At 46.0% G+C, this 21,643-nt stretch overlaps 1 protein-coding gene across 5 annotated transcripts in view; it reads left to right on the top strand.

Annotated features, from left to right (window-relative positions):
- Positions 1–396: 396 nt before the first annotated feature.
- Positions 397–21,643, top strand: part of LOC147127184 (sodium channel protein type 5 subunit alpha-like) — a 57,443-nt gene continuing 36,196 nt past the window's right edge. For 3 of the 5 annotated variants that reach the window (XM_086019940.1, XM_086019943.1, XM_086019944.1), the window contains exons 1-7: positions 397–505; positions 1,648–1,826; positions 15,186–15,350; positions 15,547–15,690; positions 16,711–16,828; positions 19,271–19,361; positions 19,621–19,749. In XM_086019940.1, the coding sequence (XP_085876066.1) occupies positions 15,228–15,350; positions 15,547–15,690; positions 16,711–16,828; positions 19,271–19,361; positions 19,621–19,749 (605 nt within the window). In that variant the 5' untranslated portion in view covers positions 397–505; positions 1,648–1,826; positions 15,186–15,227. Of the gene's footprint in view, positions 506–1,453; positions 1,827–15,185; positions 15,351–15,546; positions 15,691–16,710; positions 16,829–19,270; positions 19,362–19,620; positions 19,750–21,643 lie in introns of those variants that run through there. The other 2 variants (XM_086019941.1, XM_086019945.1) reach the window with 2 other exon arrangements.

Genomic DNA, 21,643 nt, shown 5'->3' on the forward strand with positions numbered 1-21,643 from the left:
GCTGCCATGGCGACGGGACAATAAACACACCTGGGAGATTCAATCAGCACACGCACGCGCACACACACGCGCACCCCTTAAAAGCTGACGAATCTGTGAATAGTTTGTTAAATGGAATAAAAACAGAACCAGGCTTGCTATGTAAATCATTTTCATTGCGTGTCAACCCAATTAACGGCAGGAAAAAAGTTGTACTAATAGAGGCAATGAGAGGCAAGCACAGTCGGGAGACCTCAGGTTCGAATCGGGGCTGAGACGTGACCAGTCCAGCCAGGTGTACCCCACCTTTCGCCCTCTTGCCCGTACTCAGCTGGCACATACCCCAAACGCCAAACTAGATGACTGGAGTAGGAATGACAGTCGCACTGCAGGCAGTCGACGCTAGGGGGAGACTGTTGTACACTTGACACAGTTGCATGCTGGGAAGTAACTAATTGTGCTTAAAAATGAACAAATAAACGAAAAGAGCGAGTTTTGGCAAACCTTGTAAATGACGACCAAAAAGGTAGACTGAATTTAAACTCTTTCCTTTTGTTATCTCTAATCACTTGAAAGTCTTCAACACAAGAGCTTGGCTGGTTTTAAATAACGTTAGGTACACCGTTGGCTGGTTTGTCCTATTTTATATAGTTTACCAGTTTATATCTCTTTATGTACTGTAGCTAGCTGGTCAGTTTGGAGTTCATATTTACTTATACACGGTTAGCTAGTTGATGTTACTGTACAGTGTGCGAGGTAAGATAGTTTATAGCCGGTTTATGTTACTTGACACACGATTAATTGTTGTTGTTGTATTATACTACTTCATACAGTAAGACAATTCATACTTGCTAACTTAGGTAGTTTGTTACATGATATAGAGTTAGCTGTATTTCTTTCTGTTCAACTTTACATAGTTGGATAGTTTATACTACTTTATTAAAAAAACTAACCACTTTACACACACTTTACGCTAATTTCGACACGGTTGGCCAGCTTCAGTAATTTTAAAAAATAGCTTTGGACTTTGTGCACACAGTTAACTAGTTAATTGAAACACCACTAAGATAGATGTCGATGACGTCACATGCACTTGTTAATCGTACAATCGAGTTGCCGCAGCTGTTTTATTAGCAGTTATCTAGTTTCTTGGCAGTTGGCGAGTGTTTACTACTTGAAACCCAGCTAGTTTGCTCTTCTTTAATTGTTATAGAGAACGTTTTGACGGTTGGTGAGAGAAAGGCAGTGTGTTGTGACGTCATATTGAAACCGTGCGGGACTTCGCGCGCGTACACGCGCGTGTACGAGAGCAAGGTGTAACCTCGCGATACCTGGCCCTTCTCTCGTTTTTTCCGCTCGCTCGCTCGCTCGCTCTCTCTCTCTCTCTCTGGCGTCCAGGGGCAATCAAGCGTCCTGGGTGGATGTTGGTGCTCATGTTGAGTCGGGCTGGCGGCCCATTGAGAGCAGAGCTGACTCGCGGACCTCAAAACAACTTACTGTACACTCCTCTTTTCTTTCTTTCAGGCTTCCTTGCCTTTTCCCTCTCTTTTCTTCATCTTTGTTTGGGGCGCTCGTGCACGAGAGCAACAGCTGGCGCGCGCGCGCGCGGAGGACTTCTTTTTCATTTTTTTGTGTTTTTATTTTTATTTATTTATTTTTTTTTCGTAGACACTCGTCGTCCGTGGAGACTTGTCCACCTCCCCACGCTCCTTTTCATCCTCTTCATCCTTTTCCCCATGGCTGGATGTAAAGACTGAGAGGCGCTCAGACAAGCGCTTGCACGTGCACGCGCGGCGCGATGTGAAGGCGACGACGTGCACACTTTTTGCTTTGGAAACACCTGACACGTGAGTAGCACTTTATTTGTGAAAGGTGAACTTTTGCTGACTTTGTGCGTGTCAAGCTTTCTTTGTTATTATTATTTTCTCACGTTTGATTGAAAGTCAGCATTTTTTTTTTTCTCTCTGCCTGCTGGGACACTTTGGCTCCTGGGGGACACGCACGCGTTTCCTGTGTTCCTATGCAACCTGCCTGTACTCTTTCCATTCATTAAGATCCTTGCCATGCAAAGCTAATTATTGCAATAATTATTGACGTCGTTTTTTACATGACATTACTATTTCCATTCTTGAGGAGCCTTTTAACGCAACCTGATTCTTACAATAATAATTATTATTATTTACGTAACATTGCTCTTGCTCGCAATTTGATTTGAATAATAATGATGATGATAATAATAATAATGACGATAATAATAATAATAATATTTATGTCCAGTTGGTAAGATTCCATCCAACATGAATATTTCATTGTAAATCATGATTATCATTCTTTCCATTGTTAAAATCTCTCTTCATGCAAGCTGCAAGATGATTACAATAATGATTAATTGTTATTGTTAATATTATTATTACAAAAAAAAGAATCATGTAATTCTTTACATAAACACTTTGGATGGACCTTGTGTGTGTGTGTGAGAGACAACATTTGCCCGCTGAACTTTGACCTTCCATTGTTTGGCTGCTTATGAACAAAAGTGCTCTGGTCGCAACCCTAACGCAAATGCAAGGGCCTTTGACATCAAAGTGTCATCTGACCCTTGACCTGCGCAGAAAGCGCCTCGGTGGAGGTCACCCAACCTTCGTCGTCGTCGTCGTCGTTTTTGTGGCTGCGTGTGCGACGTTGGCGTCATGGCGGCGGGCGCAGTGAGGAAGAGGAGGAAACCATGACGGAGTTTCGCTGTGGGAAGGAAGGGTGCAAGGAAGGAAGGAAGGAAGGAAGGAAGGGAGGAAGCAAGCAAGGATGTGTGGCTTTGTCACGTGTTTGGCTGATGATAATTAGAGATGAAACATCACATCAACCTGATCACGCGTCGCTGTACGGTGAACTCCTGTTTATCACGGAGAGAACTTATAAAAAACATTTTTTAATAGCTTAAGCTTTAAGATAGCCCTTCCCACATATACTTTCAACACATTTAAACTTATTAAAATGCACGTTTGAAATATTCCCTAGCGCCTGTTCTCACTCTCTTGTCAAGAAATGGGAGAACTCATATAATATCACTTCGAGGAAACAAAAACATAACAGTTCTCCTAATAAGAAGCCAAGTGTGCTTTCTTCAAGCTATTTATTTGTCACTCCCGGTTAAAAACAAAAGAGAATCAAAAATTGTATGTTTGAATACCAAAATGTTTACCCAAGCCATAGCTTAATGCTAACATATATTGTGAAATGTCATAGGCAGGCTAACGTAAATTAGCATAGATGTTACAGGGTCCGGAATCGTCTGTTATATAAAGCGAGCAAATGGCAACACTGACTGTGCTGAACTGCAAAAAAAAAAGATGTTAAAAAAATTGCCTTCGTCATCATCATCTTCGTCTTCTTTTATGGTTCACTCTTCTTCATCTCCATTAGTGCGCTGTAACATTTTTTTTTTTTTTAGATACAAGAAGGAAAAACAACAAGAAAAAAATCTGCACTCCGAGACGCTAAAACCATCTTTTTTCTTGAGCACGTATCCTCTTAAGCACGATAACAAAGTATTTGCACTTGGTTTCGATGATGATGATGATGATGATGATGATGATAAAGGTCATTGGGGTGGCGCTCTGGGCGATCAGAGTGTGACCTTGAGAGCGAAAGGTCGCTTCCTTGCCTGGCGGAGACGACGTGAACATTGTGTCGCTTGTCAACACAACACAAGCACAACAGGTGGCCGGCGCATGCATCGCATTGGCGCGTGTGTGCGTGCGCGCGCGAGCGTGAGGCCGCTGTTTGCCCGGCGCGGCGGCGGCGGCGGCGGCGGCGGCGGGCCTGACCTTTTCTCCAGCAAGAGTCGTCGTTTGACGGACGAGGGAGCGCCCCCCTTGCGTGTTTTGTGCGCGTGTGGAAGGCATGGACCTCCAGAGCAGCTGTCAGCGTTGCCTTTACGTTTGTCCTCTTTTTCAGCGTCGGCAATCAAAGTTGAGCAGCTGAGTGATATTTCGCGTTGACGGTTCCACCAGTGCGTCCTGCCCAAAAATCATTTCTTGCTTTGCGTGTGTTTTTTTTGTTGTTTTTTTTTTTGTTTTTTGTATGTCAGGGGCGGAGCCAGGACGTGGCTAATGGGTGGGACTGAAAAAATCAGGATGTGCCTGAATTTTTCCCTCACTGAGCACAATCCTCCTGTCCCGACACACCGTATATTCAAATGAAATGACATAAAAACCAAACACAAATTCCAAAATAATTTCATGATTTACAAAAAATGTAAAAGTATATATTTTTTCGTGAATCTCACTGGGTGGGCAGTCTGTCAAGTCTGTCAATGGCTCCGCCCCTGATGTATGTATGTGTTGTGATTGCTGGAGAGAGAACCAATGAACACATACAATAGGGCTGCTCGATTATGGAAAAAAAAAAAAAATTAATCACGATTATTTTGGTAATAATTGAAATCACGGTTATTCAAATGATCATTTGTTTTTTTTGGTACAAAATAAGAAAATGTAGAAAATATAAATAATACAAATATCTTTTTAACCACTATAATTATGCAAGTTATTTTTGGATTAAACAACATTTATATAATTAGTTATTTAAAAAAAGGTGCAAATGTATGATTTCCTTTTGTACAGTGTGTTGGATATAAATGCATATTAATAATCGTTTTGTTTTTTTTTACGATTATGCCAATTTTATAATCGTAATTGTAATTGAATTTCGATTAATTGCACAGCCCTAACATACAAGAAAGTTGTCCTCCGTTGTTGTTTACACAACTTTCAGGATGAAAACTTCCATAGCGCTTAGTGCAGTTGTTTTGTTGTCATCTTCCTCTCTCTCTCACACCCATGTCGCTCTACGAGTGCGCGGAATTGTCTTTCTTGTGAAGATGTACTGTAAGTGTGCTCGTACATGGACAGGAAATCGAATAAACACTGAAATAGAAATCGCTTGCCGTACACACACTCTCGGGCGCACGCGCGCACCTACACGCGCACGCACACTCACAGCAAGTTCCTCTGCGTGTGAAGCCGCGTCAGTTCTTGCTGAATTCTTCTTCTAATCCGACACTTTAATGATGCTGTCGCTCTTCTAAAGACTCTTAAAAGCCAACTCGTCAACTCTGCGCGCAGACGTCGGTGTCAGCAAAGCCGCCCGGCGTGCCGGGCGCCACGCGCGCGACCGAGAGCGCGCGTGTCCGGCAGCAAGAAAAGCAAAGCCCGCTTTGGAAAGTGTCACCTCGCGTCCCGCTTAACCGGCTCGCTGAGATGCGGCTTTTCATGGCTTCGCCCCAACATTTCAAATGTTTCGTAACGACCTCAACGCAACGGGCTAATGAGCGCCGCGTCATCTTACGTTTGGCTATAACTTAACTTGGCTAACAAACCTGAAAAGCGAGATCAAGTACATACAAGCAGCTGGACGTGTTAAATAAAAAACGTTAAACTGCTGTCTGAATCAATTCATTTGATTTGTTTTCAATTTTGACACTATTTATTTTTTTATAGCGCTCATCTAGTGGATCAAGCTAGTGTCACTTCATGTAACTCCCCTGCTACATGTAATGCCCTCACTTCCTGGGACGCCCTTCTTTCATAAGGCTGCACTGCCCTCACTTTAGGTGTTGCCCTTCCTTCTTGTAACGCCCTCACTTCATGTTACGCCCTCACTTTATGACACTATCACTGCCCTCACTTCATGTAATACCCTCACTTCGTGTGATGCCCTCACTTTCTGTGACGGTCTCGCTTCACGTGATGCCCTTCTTCACTTCATATGACGCCCTCACTTCATAAGGCTCGCACTGCCCTCACTTCATGTGACGCCCTCACTTCATGTGACGCCCTCACTTCATGTGACGCCCTTTTATGTTACGCCCAGGCTTCATATGACGCCCTCACTTCATAAGGCTCGCACTGCCCTCACTTTAGGTGATGCCCTTCCTTCATGTAACGCCCTTACTTCATGTTACGCCCTCACTTTATGACACACTCACTGCCCTCACTTCATGCGAGGCCCTCACTTCATGTGACACCCTCACGTCATGACATTCCCACTGCCCTCAGCTTTTGTGACGACCTCGCCTCATAAGGCTCCCAATCCTTGCGACGCCCTCACTTCGTGCGACGCCCTTGTTTTGTGCGACGCCCTCACTTCGTGTGAGGCCCTCGTTTTGTGCGACGCCCTCACTTCATATCACTCCCCCGCTTCATGTGTCACCCCCTTCACATGAAGCACTCACTTCATGTGACACTCACTTTAGTGACTCACTTCCTTCGTGTTCCACCCTCACTTCACGTCACGCCCTCGCTTCAGGTAAAGCCCTCACTTGGTGTGATGCCCGTACTTCAACTGAAGCCCTGACTTCATGCGACACCCTCGCTTCAGGTGATGCCCTCACACCATGTGAGCACATATATTCAGCGTATCTTTATTTGTGTGTGTGTGTGTGTGTGTGTAATGTTTTATGGTTGGGGGGAGGAGGCATGGGAGTAGTGTTATAAATCACACCCTGTGCAGTCGGCTGCCTCTCAATCATCACACAATCATTGAAATGTGAAACACACACACACGCACGCACGCACGCACGCTGCTTTTACCTGTTCATCAGCATGCTGTACTTTGGTCCCAAGAGTGGCATCTGTTACTATGGCAACAGCAGAAGCAACGCGACTAGCATATGCACACTCACACACACACACACACACACTTCCACACACACTGGACCTTTAAATGGTTTGGGGGTCGGCACAAGTCGGTTTGTGTGTTTGATTTGATGACTTTTTTCTCATCGCTGACATCCACTCGGCATGTTTTTTTTTTTTTTGTTTTTTTTTTTTTCTCTGACTGGATCTGATTTGATCGTTTCTGTCTGCTGTCATCATTTGTTGACCGGGTCACGCTAATATTAGCGACGTGCTGGAAGTACACAGCGAGACCTCGACACGTGATGCTAGCAGCTACATGCTAGCCTTGTTGAGAGTCTTGAGCGAGAGCCCATTGAGCACGCCCGCTCCCCGTCCACCGCTTTGCCTTTTACACTGCTGACAATGTGGATCAGAACCACACCAAACTTGGATTTTCATGTCACGTTTTATTTTGACGCGGCACAAATATGTTTTTTTGCGTGGCTTGTCATCTATCCGGAATATGAGCATGGGGGTAAATAAGGTTAAAGATCCTAATTTAGAAAAAAAAAAAAAAAATGTATTGGCCGGCGGTGGTATTTTGCTTTTGCGACGTTAAATGTGACTGCGATGTTGCGCGGGCCGCACTAAATCAGCGGCGCCGGCCGGCCGACATGTTAAAACACTTTAGTGCCGATGATTTATTTTGATGAGGGGCGGCCATGTCAGCCCGGCCACTTCCTGTCAGGACTCGTCGCCTTCGCCGTCCTTCATCCTCCATCTTGGTGCTGTCGAATGACACTCGCGTCGCGGACGCTTTCCACGTCTTTTCAACATCCTCCCGCATGGCATGTTTGGGAGAAAAAAAAAAAAAAGGGGGGGGCGATGATAAGTACAATTGAATGAGTTTATTTTTCAGGTAAACATGCTTGCCTCACGGTGCTCGGGCTCTTGGTTCGAATGTCGACGTGGGCTTTTCTTTCCTGTCTAAAAACATTATAATGAAGACTCTAAAATTGCCGGAAACATTTGATGTCTCTTGGCAAATCAACCGTGGAAAAAAAAAAAAAACACTCTCAACTTTCTGGAAGCTTCTCATGTGTTAGTTGTAAAGAAATGATGAAGATGAAGCGTCCCCTTCATCACAATTTTGCAACAGTAAAACTACAGTGACAGTGGAAGCAATCCAGACATTTCTGTGTGTGTGTGTGTGTGTGTGTGTGTGTGGATGTGGGGTTGAGGGGATAGTGGTGGGGGGTCCGTGCTGGCTCCCAGCACTGGCCCACTTTTCTTCTTCTCTGGCGAGCAGTTTGGCGTCCCCCCCAGCCGTCGTTTAGAGTGCTAACGAGGACTCTCAGGTGATGGTGATCAGCTGACGGCGTTGTCCGTGCATGTGGCGGCTTTCCGAACACACACACACACGCATATACGCACTAAAAAAATCAAACGCACTAACTCGGTTAACTCCGTTTTATTTACTTTACTTTATTTACTTAGAGGAGAGTCACTGTCGCAAAGACGGCCTTTTACGTAGTTTTACTTTAAAAAGTTGCTCGACGACTCGGTGGAGAAATCCAAAATGATTTGCACATTTTGCAAAGCCAAATTCAAATACCATATTAGTTGTACGTCTTTGGTGTATCGTTCAACTGTTGTATTTTACAGGAAAAGAATCGTATTCAAGGATCAAAGAGAGCTATAAGAACAGTCTTGGAATCGAAATATACTTTCCGCGTTGATTCCAAGATTTTACTCAAGTAAATATTGGTTCCAGGCTTTGTGAAAAATTGGAGTTGGAAAAATACGATTAATCGCGATCAATTGTGGAAAATTTTGCGATTAATTAGTTAAAACATTTTAATCACTTGACAATAATATATATATATATATATATATCGTAAAAATTGTGATTGTTTGCTCGCCCGTCGGGCCTCTAACGGTCGAAGAAGCAAACATGTGACCCTAACAGGAAGTTGGCTTTGTCTTGGCAGGAAATGATGGAATAGTGAGTGCAGTGAGAGACACCGATCGATGACAGACGGGCATGCACGTCGGTGCGTGATGGGCAAGGCTGCGAGCGCGCGCGTGCGTTCGTTGTCCTTGTGCCGCGGCTTCATCAGTTTAGTAGTTCAAGAGCAGCGCAAACCGACAGGAAACACTCCGTCACTCTTGATTCCTACTCGTCATCCATCAGACGCCTCTCGCTGTGCGTGCGTGGGTCGGGTGGTCGGGTGTGGCCGTGGCCCAGAGCGCACTAAAGGATGGGGAGTTCGCTTGTAACTGCGGCTTGCGGTACACCTGTCTCACACACCCACTCACACGCACTCAATTCCAAATTGAAGTTGACTGTAAGACATGATACACAACACGATTGAAACAGTCGAGATGCTCTACCAAGCCGCATCGTTTCATCTTGCAAATGTCTGCTAGCTTAAGGCTAACGTACACTGCGAAATGCCATAGACGGGCTCACGGCCGTTAGCGCAGACGCCACGGTAATTCTAAACGTTGAAACAAGAGCCATTTTAGCACACATGGAGCGGAACTCAACTCAAAATATGTATACACATATAATTTACTGTTAAAAAAAAAATATATATATATCAGGGGGAACATTGTGCACAGTTTATAAAAGGTGTGATGTGTTAGACAGTCTTTACTGTACCAACAGTGTCGGCTGTGTCGCAAACGAGTTAATAGAAAATTATTTAATCAACCACCGGGGAGCAAGAGAACAGCATGACACACGCGCGTATGCAGACACCCCCCCACACACACACACACACACACACACACACACACACACACACACACACAGGAAAAATAGCAGAAAGGAAGAGATGGGAGGCAGAGAGTCTCAAATAGGATAAATGTAAGTGGGTCGCTGTGTACACACACACGTACACACGTTAGTGTTGTTTCATGAGAGTGGAAGGTAATATTGTACATATACTGGATGATAATAAGAATATATAGTAGTGGTTGTGTAACACTATATACTGTAGTACTCAAATACAATTTAGTGTGTTGTCATTTATAGCTGTGAAAAGAATTTAAAGCAGGTGCGGATGTGTTCTGTGTAGTGACGGTATTAATGTAGTGAGGTGGCGATTTGTAATCGTGAGGATGTGCAATAATAATAATAAGAATGTGAAGTAGGTGGCGATATGTAATTAGAATAACGTGAAGAGGACGGATGGCTAACGACAGGAAGGAAGTGAAGTCATAATAAGAACGTAAGCATGTCAGAAGAAGAATGGCAAGTAGGCGAAGTTGAAAGTTGCCAAGGGCAGGATGTGGCATCAGCTTCAGGGTCGCGACCCTTCACATTCAACAAAATAAAAGTTTTTATGCTTTTTTTTATCAAGTGACACACTCGAGCGTGACTGACACCTTTCAACCGCACGCACGCACGCACGCACGCACGCACACAGCGAGATGGGCCGGCGAAGCTATAAGAGGCTGACGAGCGTCTCGTCTGACCTCCTTTGGTGCTAAATTAAAATGAACCTGAATATTGATGCCGAATGAAGGTGTGTGTGTGTGGTGGGGCGTGTGTGCGCGCGCGCGGGTGTGTGAGACGGTAAGCGATGACGAGACAGAAAGAAGGCCACAGTGGGAGATTGCCACAATAAGATTTTTTTCACGCATGCGCGCACACACGGCGAAAATCAGCATTCAAGATTTGAGATGGTTTCCATTTTCCCTTTTAAACTTCTTTTCACGCACATCAATTTTGACTCTGACGTACAACTTCAAAAAAAAGAGAAAAAAAAAAGGTATTTTGGGTGAAAAATATGAAAAATAGAACCGTTGTGATGTTTGTGAGAGTGAGTTTTTCTGGTGCGAGTGAGATTTGTTTTGTTTTTGGTGGGCGTGAGAAGTTTTTGTTGTGTGTGTGAGAGTTTTGTTGGGATCTGTAAACTTTTTTTTATTTTTGGGGGCGTTTACGTGAGCGTTTTGTGTGAATTTTTGGGCGGTCGTGTCAGAGTTTATAGGCTATGTAAGAATTTTTATGGCGCGTGTGAGAGATTTTCTAGGGTGTGAGAGTTTTTTTTTGGGGCGTTTGTGAGCGTTTTCTTTTGATGTATGAGTTTTTGGAACTGTGAGAGTTTGGGGGTTTGTGAGAGAGGTTTTTGTACTGTGCGCATACACACCCATTTAAACAAAGAGACGCATTACACCTGCAGTTGTTTACAGCAGTCATTGTAATGGACCAGCTGTCTGTCTCGTGTGCGTGTGTGTGTGCGTGTGTGTGTGCGTGTGTGCGTGTGACAGGAAGTGAATGTCTTCTTTTTGAAGGGATAAACTCAAAGCGTTTCCTAGGTAACGACAAGCACGGCGTCGGATTGCGTGTGCGCAGGACGTGCGCTAATGTTAGCATGCTAGCATAACAACAATCCAACAGGAGGCAGATGTTGGAGTGACAGACTGACGATCATTTGTCAGTGGGACAAACCAACTTAAAACTCACTCAACACCTCACTGCTACCTGACTGTGTGTGAATAATGAATGTGTTTGCGTGCTTGTGCGTGTGTGTGTGTGTACGTGGGTCTGGCCCAGATTGCGCGTTGTGATGTCGTCGATGTAACCCCAGCTGAAAGTTGACTCTGTGTGTCACCTCCTCTTCATCACCTGATACCTGACGCACACACACACACATACGTACATATACTGGATATACAAGTAGTTGCAAAAAAAAAAAAACAATTATTTATTTTTGATAGCCCGTCTGTAGCGCATTGCCTTATATGTTAGCATTAGGCTAGCCGACTTCCTGTAAATGAGATGCTGTGGTTTGGTTGAGCATTTTGGTGTTCAATTCTTTTTTTCTATTGCCAGTTTTTATTTATATATTCATATATTTTCACCTAGAGTACGTAGAACGTATCCTCCGTCATAATTGAGGCTCGACTGTACCATAAACGTTTTCGTCCCTGCTACACACACACGAGATACACTTGTGTGTTCATATCCATTTGGATGAGTGATGTCAACGCAAAGGTGTGATGCATACTCCAAGTGTAACATTTGTCCACTCTTACAGGGAAAATATTTAGCGCTTGCTAGCTGTCAAGTCTTTCTGACTCACTTCTCTTTCATTTATATGTTTTAAAAGCATTTATTCATCTTCACACCCGGACGCCAATAGTGCTAAAAGATGCGGCGACAAAGTCAAGACGAATAAAATCGCCGTGACTCATGTGAGCGACGCTAGGCTGCTGACACGCAAGCTAGCGGGCTAACAAGCTGGGAGACACGCGGGCTCACTTGTTTTGAAGAGCGTGAAGTGTCATCTTGAGATGAATTCCTTTTTCGAGGCTCGTCAGTATTTCACAATGCAGCAGTGAACCAGGAGGGATACGTGAAAAAACAAAAGTAGGCTCACGCTAAAGCTAGCAAAATAACGAGATCATGTACGATCATTTTTTTTAAATCGTTTTCGCCGGGCTACGCTTTTCCAACACGTGCGCGTGTGTTTTTTGACTTTGCGAGGACGTGTCGGCGTCGCGGTGGCGGCGCGGCGTATTTCACTTTAATTTGCCGTTGAAATGTTGTTTCAAGCTTGATGGCTGCGTTGGAGGCTTGAGGCTTCCGTTACTGTCTGATGGCCGTTTGACGACGCCCATAAAACGTTTTATCTCCGACGCGACCTTGACCGCCGTGTGAACTCGGCACGCTCCCGTCGCGTGTGCGCGTTCGTACACGCTGCCAATTCTCGGCGATGGGACACTTAGTGAGACGCTCATAGCTAATATGGAAACGATAAGGGTACATTATGTGCGTGTGTGTGTGTGTGTGTGTGTGTGTTTGTGAGTTGGAGTCTTCCTCATCACCTTCCTGTCAGCTTCCTCCTCCTCACACATCATCATCATCATCATCATCATCATCATCTCCTGGACTCTTATTGAGTCCACTTGTTCGTCATTAGGACACCGGTTCAACAACCCTAATAAAATCACTGTTTTATTTTTATTTATAAATCACCTTTTGACGGCTTTAATTATTATTAATTTTAGTTTTGCCAGGGTTGTGGATTAAGTAATGTTATAATGTTGGGATTTTCTCCCTTGATACTCGCTTCATGGCCTCTGCACCCAGCATACTTAGCACGTTATTGATTTTCTTAGGAAAAAGACATTATTCGGAGCAGTTGACACTCCAGAAGTGGACGTTTCTGGAGCTGCTTCTGATTTATAGCATCGCAGAGTCCCGGATATCAAGTCCACGACCCGCTGCTGTCGGTTTGGCCAGTAAGCGCCTGTCGGTGCTGGCCAGGTTTTGAACATTGTCATCATGTGATGTCAATCGGGGTCACTACGCCCCCAATGCCCCGTTGCGTCCCAAGTCCCGCCCCTGCTGTCTCCGAGCCAAACTTTTCTGGTCGCTGCCTGCCAGCTCGCTTGGCTCGCTGCCCGCCGTCTTTGAATGGCGGCGACAATGTGTGTTTCCTCCTTTCAAGCTAATTGAATTGAGCTAGCGAGGGACGTCTTCATCGTCGTCGTCATCGTGCCCGCTGACAGCCGCTCGCCGTGAGGGGCGGAGCCAGGGCGCAGATGCCGTGTAGATGCAGAGTGTATATGCAGCATACGTCTTGTATGTCATGAGCAGTATTGTCGAGGCGATCATTTTGTCCAACGAAAGTCCGCTAGCTTATTGCTAATATATAATGTGAAACGCCGTTGACGGGTGGAAGGAAATTTGCGCAGATGTTACGGTGATTATCACCTTTCAAATCGTCGCCGTTCTGTGAAAAACACTTATCTCCAATTTTGGAAACTTTTTTTAATTTTCACTTTAATGCATTGTCCGTAACGCCGAAACACGATGAACAAAAATGGAGATAAGTGTTTTTCACATGACAGCGACGAAATGCTACTTGAGCACCCAGGGAGCAGCAACACAGATATAGCAAATATAGCATAAAAAAAAGAGTCACAGGAATGCTCTCTATTATTAATTAATTAATTGATAATGAATGAATTCCGCTGCATCTCTTCCAGTAGTCATCAGTGCTGCCCTGGCATGTTGTGGCACAATGTGGTGCTACACTCGAGGCGCACAATTTGAAATCCACACTTGCTTGTATACTGTTGAAACCCTGAAAAAAAATATGCTCAAAAGTTGTTTTTGCCTGGATAATAAGCCAATTGTAGCAGATTAGCTGCATCTGTCGCCATGACGTTGACATTTACACACTCTCCCGTCTCTCCTCACCTACTCGATTCTTTTCGAGGAGCTAGCTCGCTAACTGTTAGCGTGTCATACTCGATGACACATGATTGACACACACACACACACACACACACACGCGCGCGCAACAACAACAACACGCGCCTACGTGACCGCCGCTCTGCGTGTGTGTGTCCACATCAAAGGAAAATCGAGCTCTGTTTTCCATTCTTATCAGAAGCTGTCATCCACACGTCGCGCGCGCGCGCGCAATCACGTAGACACTTTTCACAAATCTGATTTGGGAGCTGTGAAGAATAAATGCATGAAGGCTTGAAAAATGACTCCCGTCTGATCATTCAATTAAGAGCCCCGTGCAGATGGTCCGCAAGAACACACGCGCGCGCGCGCGCGCACACGCGCACACAGCGTTTCGAGACCAAAGGCTGAAGAACTAGTTCCCAAAAGTATTTACATTCGCCAAGACTTAAGGAAATGGCAAACAACGACAACACCCCTCCCACCGAGGTAACTAAGGTAACGGATGAAAAAGCGTCAGGGAAACAGGACCGTGACGGCAAGCGCCTCGGTTGTGAGCGTTTGAGGCTTGGCCGGGCCCGAGGAGGCGGGGCTGATTGCGTCCGGTCCGCTTGATTGCGCGGAGGTCGTAGGCCGAGCCGAGCCGAGCCGCGTCTCGGTCGCGAGCCGCGTCTTCATCACGCTCAATCACCACGCTCGGAGATCCTCCAATCAAACGCTCCTCGTCTCACAACCACGAGCGCTCTCAGCGCTCTCAGACTTTCCCCAGGATCCCTCGCAAGCACTCCACCTTCTTACGTTTATACTTCAGGGTTTTTCCTGGCTCGATTTGAGGCAGAGGCCGTATTATGATGATCAGCGGCTCAAACAAACTTTTTTTTTTTTTTATATATATATAAATTCTTTCAATTCAGGTTATTGTTTTATTTTTTTTAACCTTTTCTTTTTACTACGGTTAGACGGGCTAACGTAAATTAGCATTGATTACGGTGATTCTAAACCTTCAAAGAGGTGATACTTTAAACACACGGTGCAGCAACACATACAAACGACAATACTCACAGATATCAGATTTTTCTTCTCTGCAAGAGCAATCGCTATCATTGCAGCTTATCGTACGAGACCTTCTTCGCTTCTTCTTCTTTCTGTTAAATATGCTGCATTCCTTCACGTAGAGCTCAGTGCTGCCCGGCATGTTGTGGCACAACGTGGTACTACGCCCAACGTGCGCAACTCCAAATCCTGTAAACTGTGAAAACCCATGAAAAAAAATAAACCTCTCACTAAAAAAAAAAAATCAGTAAATGATGAATGGTGATATAGCGAGGCGTCGTTGTACTTTGTACTCATGGGTACTTTACGTGTGTACTTTACAGCTGGTTGCTTGGGCCAGTCAGCAGCAGGATCAGGATGACAAGATGGCCGGCTGTGTGTTTCCAATGGGACCAGAGAGCTTTCAGCGCTTCACGCCGGACTCCCTGGCGGCCATCGAGCAGCGCATCGCCAAGGAGGAGGCCCGACGCAACAAACACTACCAGGAGGTAGCCGGCGCGCTAAACGGGGGCGGGTCCCAAACCTTCCGGGGCTCCCTTAACATCGGAGACTTTTAATTAATCCGTTAATATGACCTTATCACCCGTTCCCATCATCGTTAGCTGATGTGCACTGCTTCCATGAACAACATGGCCGTGAATAGAGAGGAGCTACTTTACAAATGTGTGCGCGCGTGTGTGTCAGGACCTTGGCGACGTGGAGGTCCCTCGGCCCCGGGCCGACCTGGAGGCGGGGAAACAGCTGCCGCGCATCTACGCCGACATCCCCTCTCACCTGGTGGGAGTGCCCCTGGAGGACATTGACCCGTACTACTTCAAAGACCAGAGGGTACGCAAAACATGCTACCTTGACATACGAGTCACCCGACTTTTACCCGACGTTTACTGCCACTCCCAGTTGGGTCAAAGTAAACATAAAATAAAGAGAATGACGTGTTGTGCACTTATACAACCAAACGACGACGCCTTAAGATTGGCCAGCTAGCTTAATGCTAACGTAGAGTGGGGAACGCTATCGACATGCTAATGGTTGATGGCGTATATTTCTTTAACCTTAACACGGACGTGTTTATTGGAATATTGGTAAGTTTAACGTTGGTAAGTAGGGGCGGCGTTAAACTGTACTTCCCCTTGGCGTCGGCGCGCGGAAGTTGCTCGACTCGCCCGAGCGCCGCCGCGGGAGGCAAAGCGAAAAGCGGGAACGCGGCGCCGGTGTGATGTGAGGCTGGCGAGGGACGGCGAGCGGCGGCGACACATCGCCGGCCAGCCCCACATCACACCGCTTCCTCTTGAGGGACTTTCCTCGCCGGCCTCCCTTCTCGGCTCCGCGCCGTTTGCAACATCACGTGTTTGTGTTTGGCTTTGCGTTTGCTGTGCCAGTTTAGCAGAGGGAAGCCAAAAACAGACAGAAACAAAAAAAAAAACATCCAGACTCTCTGCTAGACTGAGGAAAATGATCATTTATCTTGCACTAACTTTTCCCTCTGAGAGCCATGCATGGAAAAATGCAAGGAATCGGTCTCCAAGCGTACTCGGGTCTTACAGATATCGAAGTAATTCGAACACAAAACAGCCGCTGCCTCTGGAACTTTCTCCCTACTCGAATCTGCCACACTGCTCCCCCGGACACGTTCAAACAAACCACTCAATCTGTTCACCGCAGCATACATGTAACAACATGAATACACACACTCACGTATAGATTTTAATGAGCCCCATGAGTTACAGTGAAGCACCCTTTAGTCCCTTAAAAGCAGCGATATGAAGCAACGCTGCTGTCTTTCTGTTATGATGAACTCAATAGTCGCTGTGAAAGAATATGCCATTAGTGGTTGTTTTTTGTTGACAGACCTTCATAGTTCTGAACAAAGGCAAAGCCATCTTTCGCTTCAACGCCACATCTGCGCTCTACTTCTTCAGTCCCTTCCATCCCGTGCGGACCGTCGCCATCAGGATCCTGGTGCACTCATATCCTTGTCAACATCCTTGTGATGTTTGGAGGAAAACCTGTGGTGCTCAAGGACAATGTTTTATTTTTATTTTTTTTATTTTTTTTATTTTTTATTTTTTACACCGGGCAAGCAACCGGTGTGTTACGATACAAGCAAGTGTCGTGGAGGGGGCTCAGAAGATCAATACAGGTCGGGTTCCAGGAGGATGCTTTTGACCGAATGGAGGAAAAGAGAAATGGCAAGGCTTAAAAATCAAAGATATGCGATACGACCAGTACGACGTCTAACTTCATCCGTCAGTAGAAAAGCCAGCTAAGCGACGTTAGCTTCACAATTTAGCTAACCAAAATTGAATGAGAAGTGTAGTTAACTTAGTAGTTAAATTTAGTGGGGACTCGACTTGCTTACAGTTGAATGAGGAATCGAATCGACTTGCTTAAAATTTAGTGTGAACTCGCCTTACTTAAAATCAGGGGCGGAGCCAGAACGTGGCTGATGGGTGGGCCTGGAAAAATCCGGCTGGGCCTGAATATTTCCCTCACTGAGCACAATCCTCCTATCCCGACACATCGTATATTCAAATAAAATTCTCAATATTCAATACAATAAAAAAACAAAAAAAAGACAACGAAACACAAATTTTAAAATAATTTACCCAAAAATTTCAAAGTATATATTTTTTTTCATGAATCTCACTGGGTGGGCAGTCTGTCAATCTGGCTCACCCATAGCTCCGCCCTTGCTTAAAATTGAGTGTGGACTTGACTCGCCTGTTTTGGGGACTCGACTTTTGGGGACTCGACCAAAATTGAAGCAAGTCAAGTGAAGTCCCCGCAACGTTTCAGGCAAATGAACTTTGACTTGAACTGGTTTGAAGCTTTACAGTAAAGACTTGAGACTTCCCCACCTCTACAGTCAGGTGACAGCAAACATGACAGACATGGCTTCACAGCCCCCCCCCCCCCCCCCCCGTTCCCAAATACACCACCCTCCAAATGCCCCCCTAGCCTGCTCCCCCTGCCCCGTGTCCTCACCTCACACTCTGATATTTTTAGCCAGCGCGGCGGCTGCTGCCGTTGAGAGATGGCGAGTCGGCGGACACGCCGCTGTTGTCGGGGATAATCGGGTGAAGAGGTCGCCGGTCGAGGTGCGGCGCTGCTGATTTTGCGCTTGGGGGGGGGGCGATGCAGAGCGGGGCGGGGGTGTCCAGATGAAGTGGATGCTCAGAGTTTTCAATAAGTGTTTGTGTGCGACCAAGAGCCTTTTGGATTTTGGCCCACCGGCGTGGCGCCACCATGACAAGCTGTGCCGTGACATAGGCGCCCGCCCGCCCGCCCGCTCACGCACGCACACACACTTTTGTGTGCTTTGTGTCTCACTCAAGTGTCACCTTTGATCCTGGCGCCCCGTGAGGCCTCGCCGGGCATCAGAGGACGGGCGCCCAGGTCAGACGCTTGGCAGCATGCGGCACCACCCGGCGCCACAGCGGACGGCACGTATACGCAAAGTAGGACAAATCATGACTTGCGGACTGCCGGCAGGAAGCCCTCCTTCGGAATAGGGCCGGGAAAGAAAGATGGCTCCCGTGGAGGCCGTGGGCGGCGTAATGACATCACGGCTACGGTGGCCCGGGAGGTCCTTGACGGCGACCTGTCATTACGCCATAATTAGCCGCCCGCGTGGTTTATCTGGCCAGCCGCCCCTCAAAGTCTCACGCGAGGAGTTTGTTCCTCGCTCTAAATGATCGTAATTAAGAGTCATTTATAGCCTGATTGACAGCTCGGCCCGCCCCCGCCCACTTCCTCCCCAACGCGGCAGGTGGAGGTGACATTTCACTGCCAACGTATGGGAAACCCAGCCAAACATTTAGTCCGCATCCTTCAGATCCGGCTTCCGGGCCATGTACTAGTGTGCTTTTTGTCCTCACTATCTTTTTTTTTTTTACTAATCCAATTTTTTGCTACACTTTTGGCCTACTAGTCCACAATTAAATCTGATTAGTAAACTATGGAAAGTTTCTTGCATTTATTTGACGTTCTTCACATCCAGGTTAACCCACATGTACTAGTACAAACTGTACAGCTTTTTTTTTTTTCAATACTAGTACCACTTTTGACCTACTAGTACACAATTAAACCTTAGCAGTAAACTTTTGAAAGTCATTTTGCACATACTTGTTCCATTTGTCCCCTTGTTGGTTTACTGGAATGCAATAAACCTCACTAGTAATGTTACTAGTGTCCTAGTATGCCAAACTGTTCCTACAAGAATTTTCACAGGCCTCTTTCTACTACTTAAAGTATGAAATGTCATCTAGTCCGTGGAACTGGCCTTACTAGTAAGGGACGGTTGTTGTAGTCGTGTGCTGAATTGTCTTAGTCGATGGACGTCCAGCTGGATATCAAGGATTACGCAATGCATACTCCGATGATGGCGTTGTGTTCCTTAAGTGTGTCACGTTGTTCAGTTTGTTCATCATGTGCACCATCCTGACCAACTGCTGCTTCATGGCCATGTCCGAGCCCGCCACCTGGGCCAAATATGTCGAGTGAGTACGCCCGAGCACCATTCCATAGACCAGGGCTTCTCAAACGTTTTGGGTCAAGTGCACATTTTAGGAAACTATCTCGGTCCATAATTTTTTTTTTCTTAAATCCCACTGAATATTGTGTTGTGTGATCAGAAAAAACGGACTTTCTAGCTGTGTCCGTTCTTGAATCAGCAGTCGACCCATGTTTGAGAACCACTGCTTTGGATGAGTCTTGTTTCTGTGCCGCCATCAAGTGTCTCCCCCCCCCCACCTCCAGGTACACCTTCACGGGCATCTACACCTTTGAGTCCCTCATCAAGATCTTGGCGAGGGGTTTCTGCGTGGGACCCTTCACCTTCCTGCGGGACCCCTGGAACTGGCTGGACTTCAGCGTCATCGTCATGGCGTGAGTCACGCACGCAACGTCACCACACGCCAACACTCATACGTGGGAGGATTTGTTTGTCAAAGTGTGGGCGGGGAAAGACGTTTAGCAAGCCGGCAGATGTGCCAGAGGGAGGGCTGCGCCACTACGGGAGCGGTCACAGCCGACTTTGGTCATGGCCAATGAAAGCAGCGCCCTTCGTTTTTTTTTTTTTTTTTTTTTTTTAAATGGCTTGGGTGCCAAATTGACGTTGCGAGCTCGGTGCTGATAAGCAATCAGGAGCCCCCGGCATCGGCGCCGCTCCCCGAAAATTGAGCCCTGAATAGTTGAGTTGGGTCACGCCGCCCCGCGCGCAACCGGCTAGCTTTAGACATCACACCGGCGCGAGGGCCGGCGCGGACATGTTTGCAGCGTCAGGAAGAAGTCAGCTGTCAGCGGGGAAAACTTTTAATGAGGTTGAGTCAGCTGAGCGGTAACGTGGCTGCCAGGAGAGCAGCCAACAATGCTGCCTTGGCTGCGGCCGTGGCCAGAGGGGACCAGAGTACCTCGACTCAGTACGCGACTGAAAGTACATATACTACTTACTGTCAGTCATTCAAGTGACAGTAAACATCCAACAAGAATCCAGTTTTTGAATTAAGGAATTTTTGATAGCTTGTAACAGGCAAATTTTTTTTCAGGTTCAATGTTACATTTGAAGTTTTTTTGTGTCTTGTACATTTTGATTTTTGCTTTAAAGGTTAATGTCTTTCAACACTAACTTTGACAAACTGAAACTACATTTTATGTTTATAAAACTAACTGAAGCTAACTATAATTATAGCAAAAATGTTGTTTTCATCTTTGCCAATTCATTTTATACATAATTTGCGGTTCATTTGAAATATATTTCTTTCGATATTACTGTACAGCTGCACAGAAGAATGGAGGTCGAAAAGTCATTTGGGAATTTACTTTACACAACACCTTTTTACATTTTTTATCTTGGACTTGACAGCTAAAAAAGAAAAAAAGAAATATTATGCTAAAATAAAAACTAAACTAAAACAAACAGATTTTTGAAAAAATAAAAGCTAACAAACCTGCTCTGAAATCTAATTAAAATATCCTGATATAAAAAAAAATAAAAAAAAGTCAAAATGAATTAAAAACGAACTAAAATGAACAATCCCAAACCATTTTAACCCTGCTTTGGACACCTCTGATCGACACCTTCATCAATGAATTCTTTCTACTTGGATACGCTCAAGTGTAGGCCTGAGAAAGAAAAAGAGCACCGCACTTCCACTTCAGTAATTGAGTGACTGATGGAAAATCTTTGGGCTTTGGTTTGCTTAGCGATCGGTCGGCAATCAGTCAGACAAGAGAGGCCAAGCCAACACGGGGGCCCGCCGGACGCGCGACCCCGGCGGCCGGCGCCCGCAAGATAAACGATCTCAATCATGTGATCGGATCAATAGTTGACCCCCCGTGCTTGACCCGCGATTAGCGCGTCTGACAAAGCGCCGTCGCCGCCGCCTCCGTCTAAATCGAAGCCTTTTGATGAAGGTGCCCTCGTGCCCCCGCGCGCCCGCGTCAGGCTACCCCCGAGACCGCCCGCCCCGGTCGCCTCCTCGAAAAATGGCCGCTCCTAAAGGACAAACCCGCCGTTAACATCACATCCGCCCGGCCCGCTACGTGACATGTTACCATTCATCCCGGAAAAGAGACGGAACAGAAATCAATAAAATCACTTGCGGACGTAAATCAAGCAAAATTTGAGGAGATATTACAAAATCACTTTGATTTGTCTTCAAACTCGTGACAAAAGTTCACAAAACGTGGCCGAATGAAGTGGAATTCTGGGAAATGTCCAGCCTCACTTCCAGCTTTAATGACGCTCCGTAGTCTGCTCTTATTTCATCAGCGACACACA

Source organism: Filicampus tigris, chromosome 21, assembly GCF_054856515.1.
Source record: "Filicampus tigris isolate MCC_2025a chromosome 21, RoL_Ftig_1.0, whole genome shotgun sequence".
In the NCBI taxonomy this organism is placed as follows: domain Eukaryota; kingdom Metazoa; phylum Chordata; class Actinopteri; order Syngnathiformes; family Syngnathidae; genus Filicampus; species Filicampus tigris.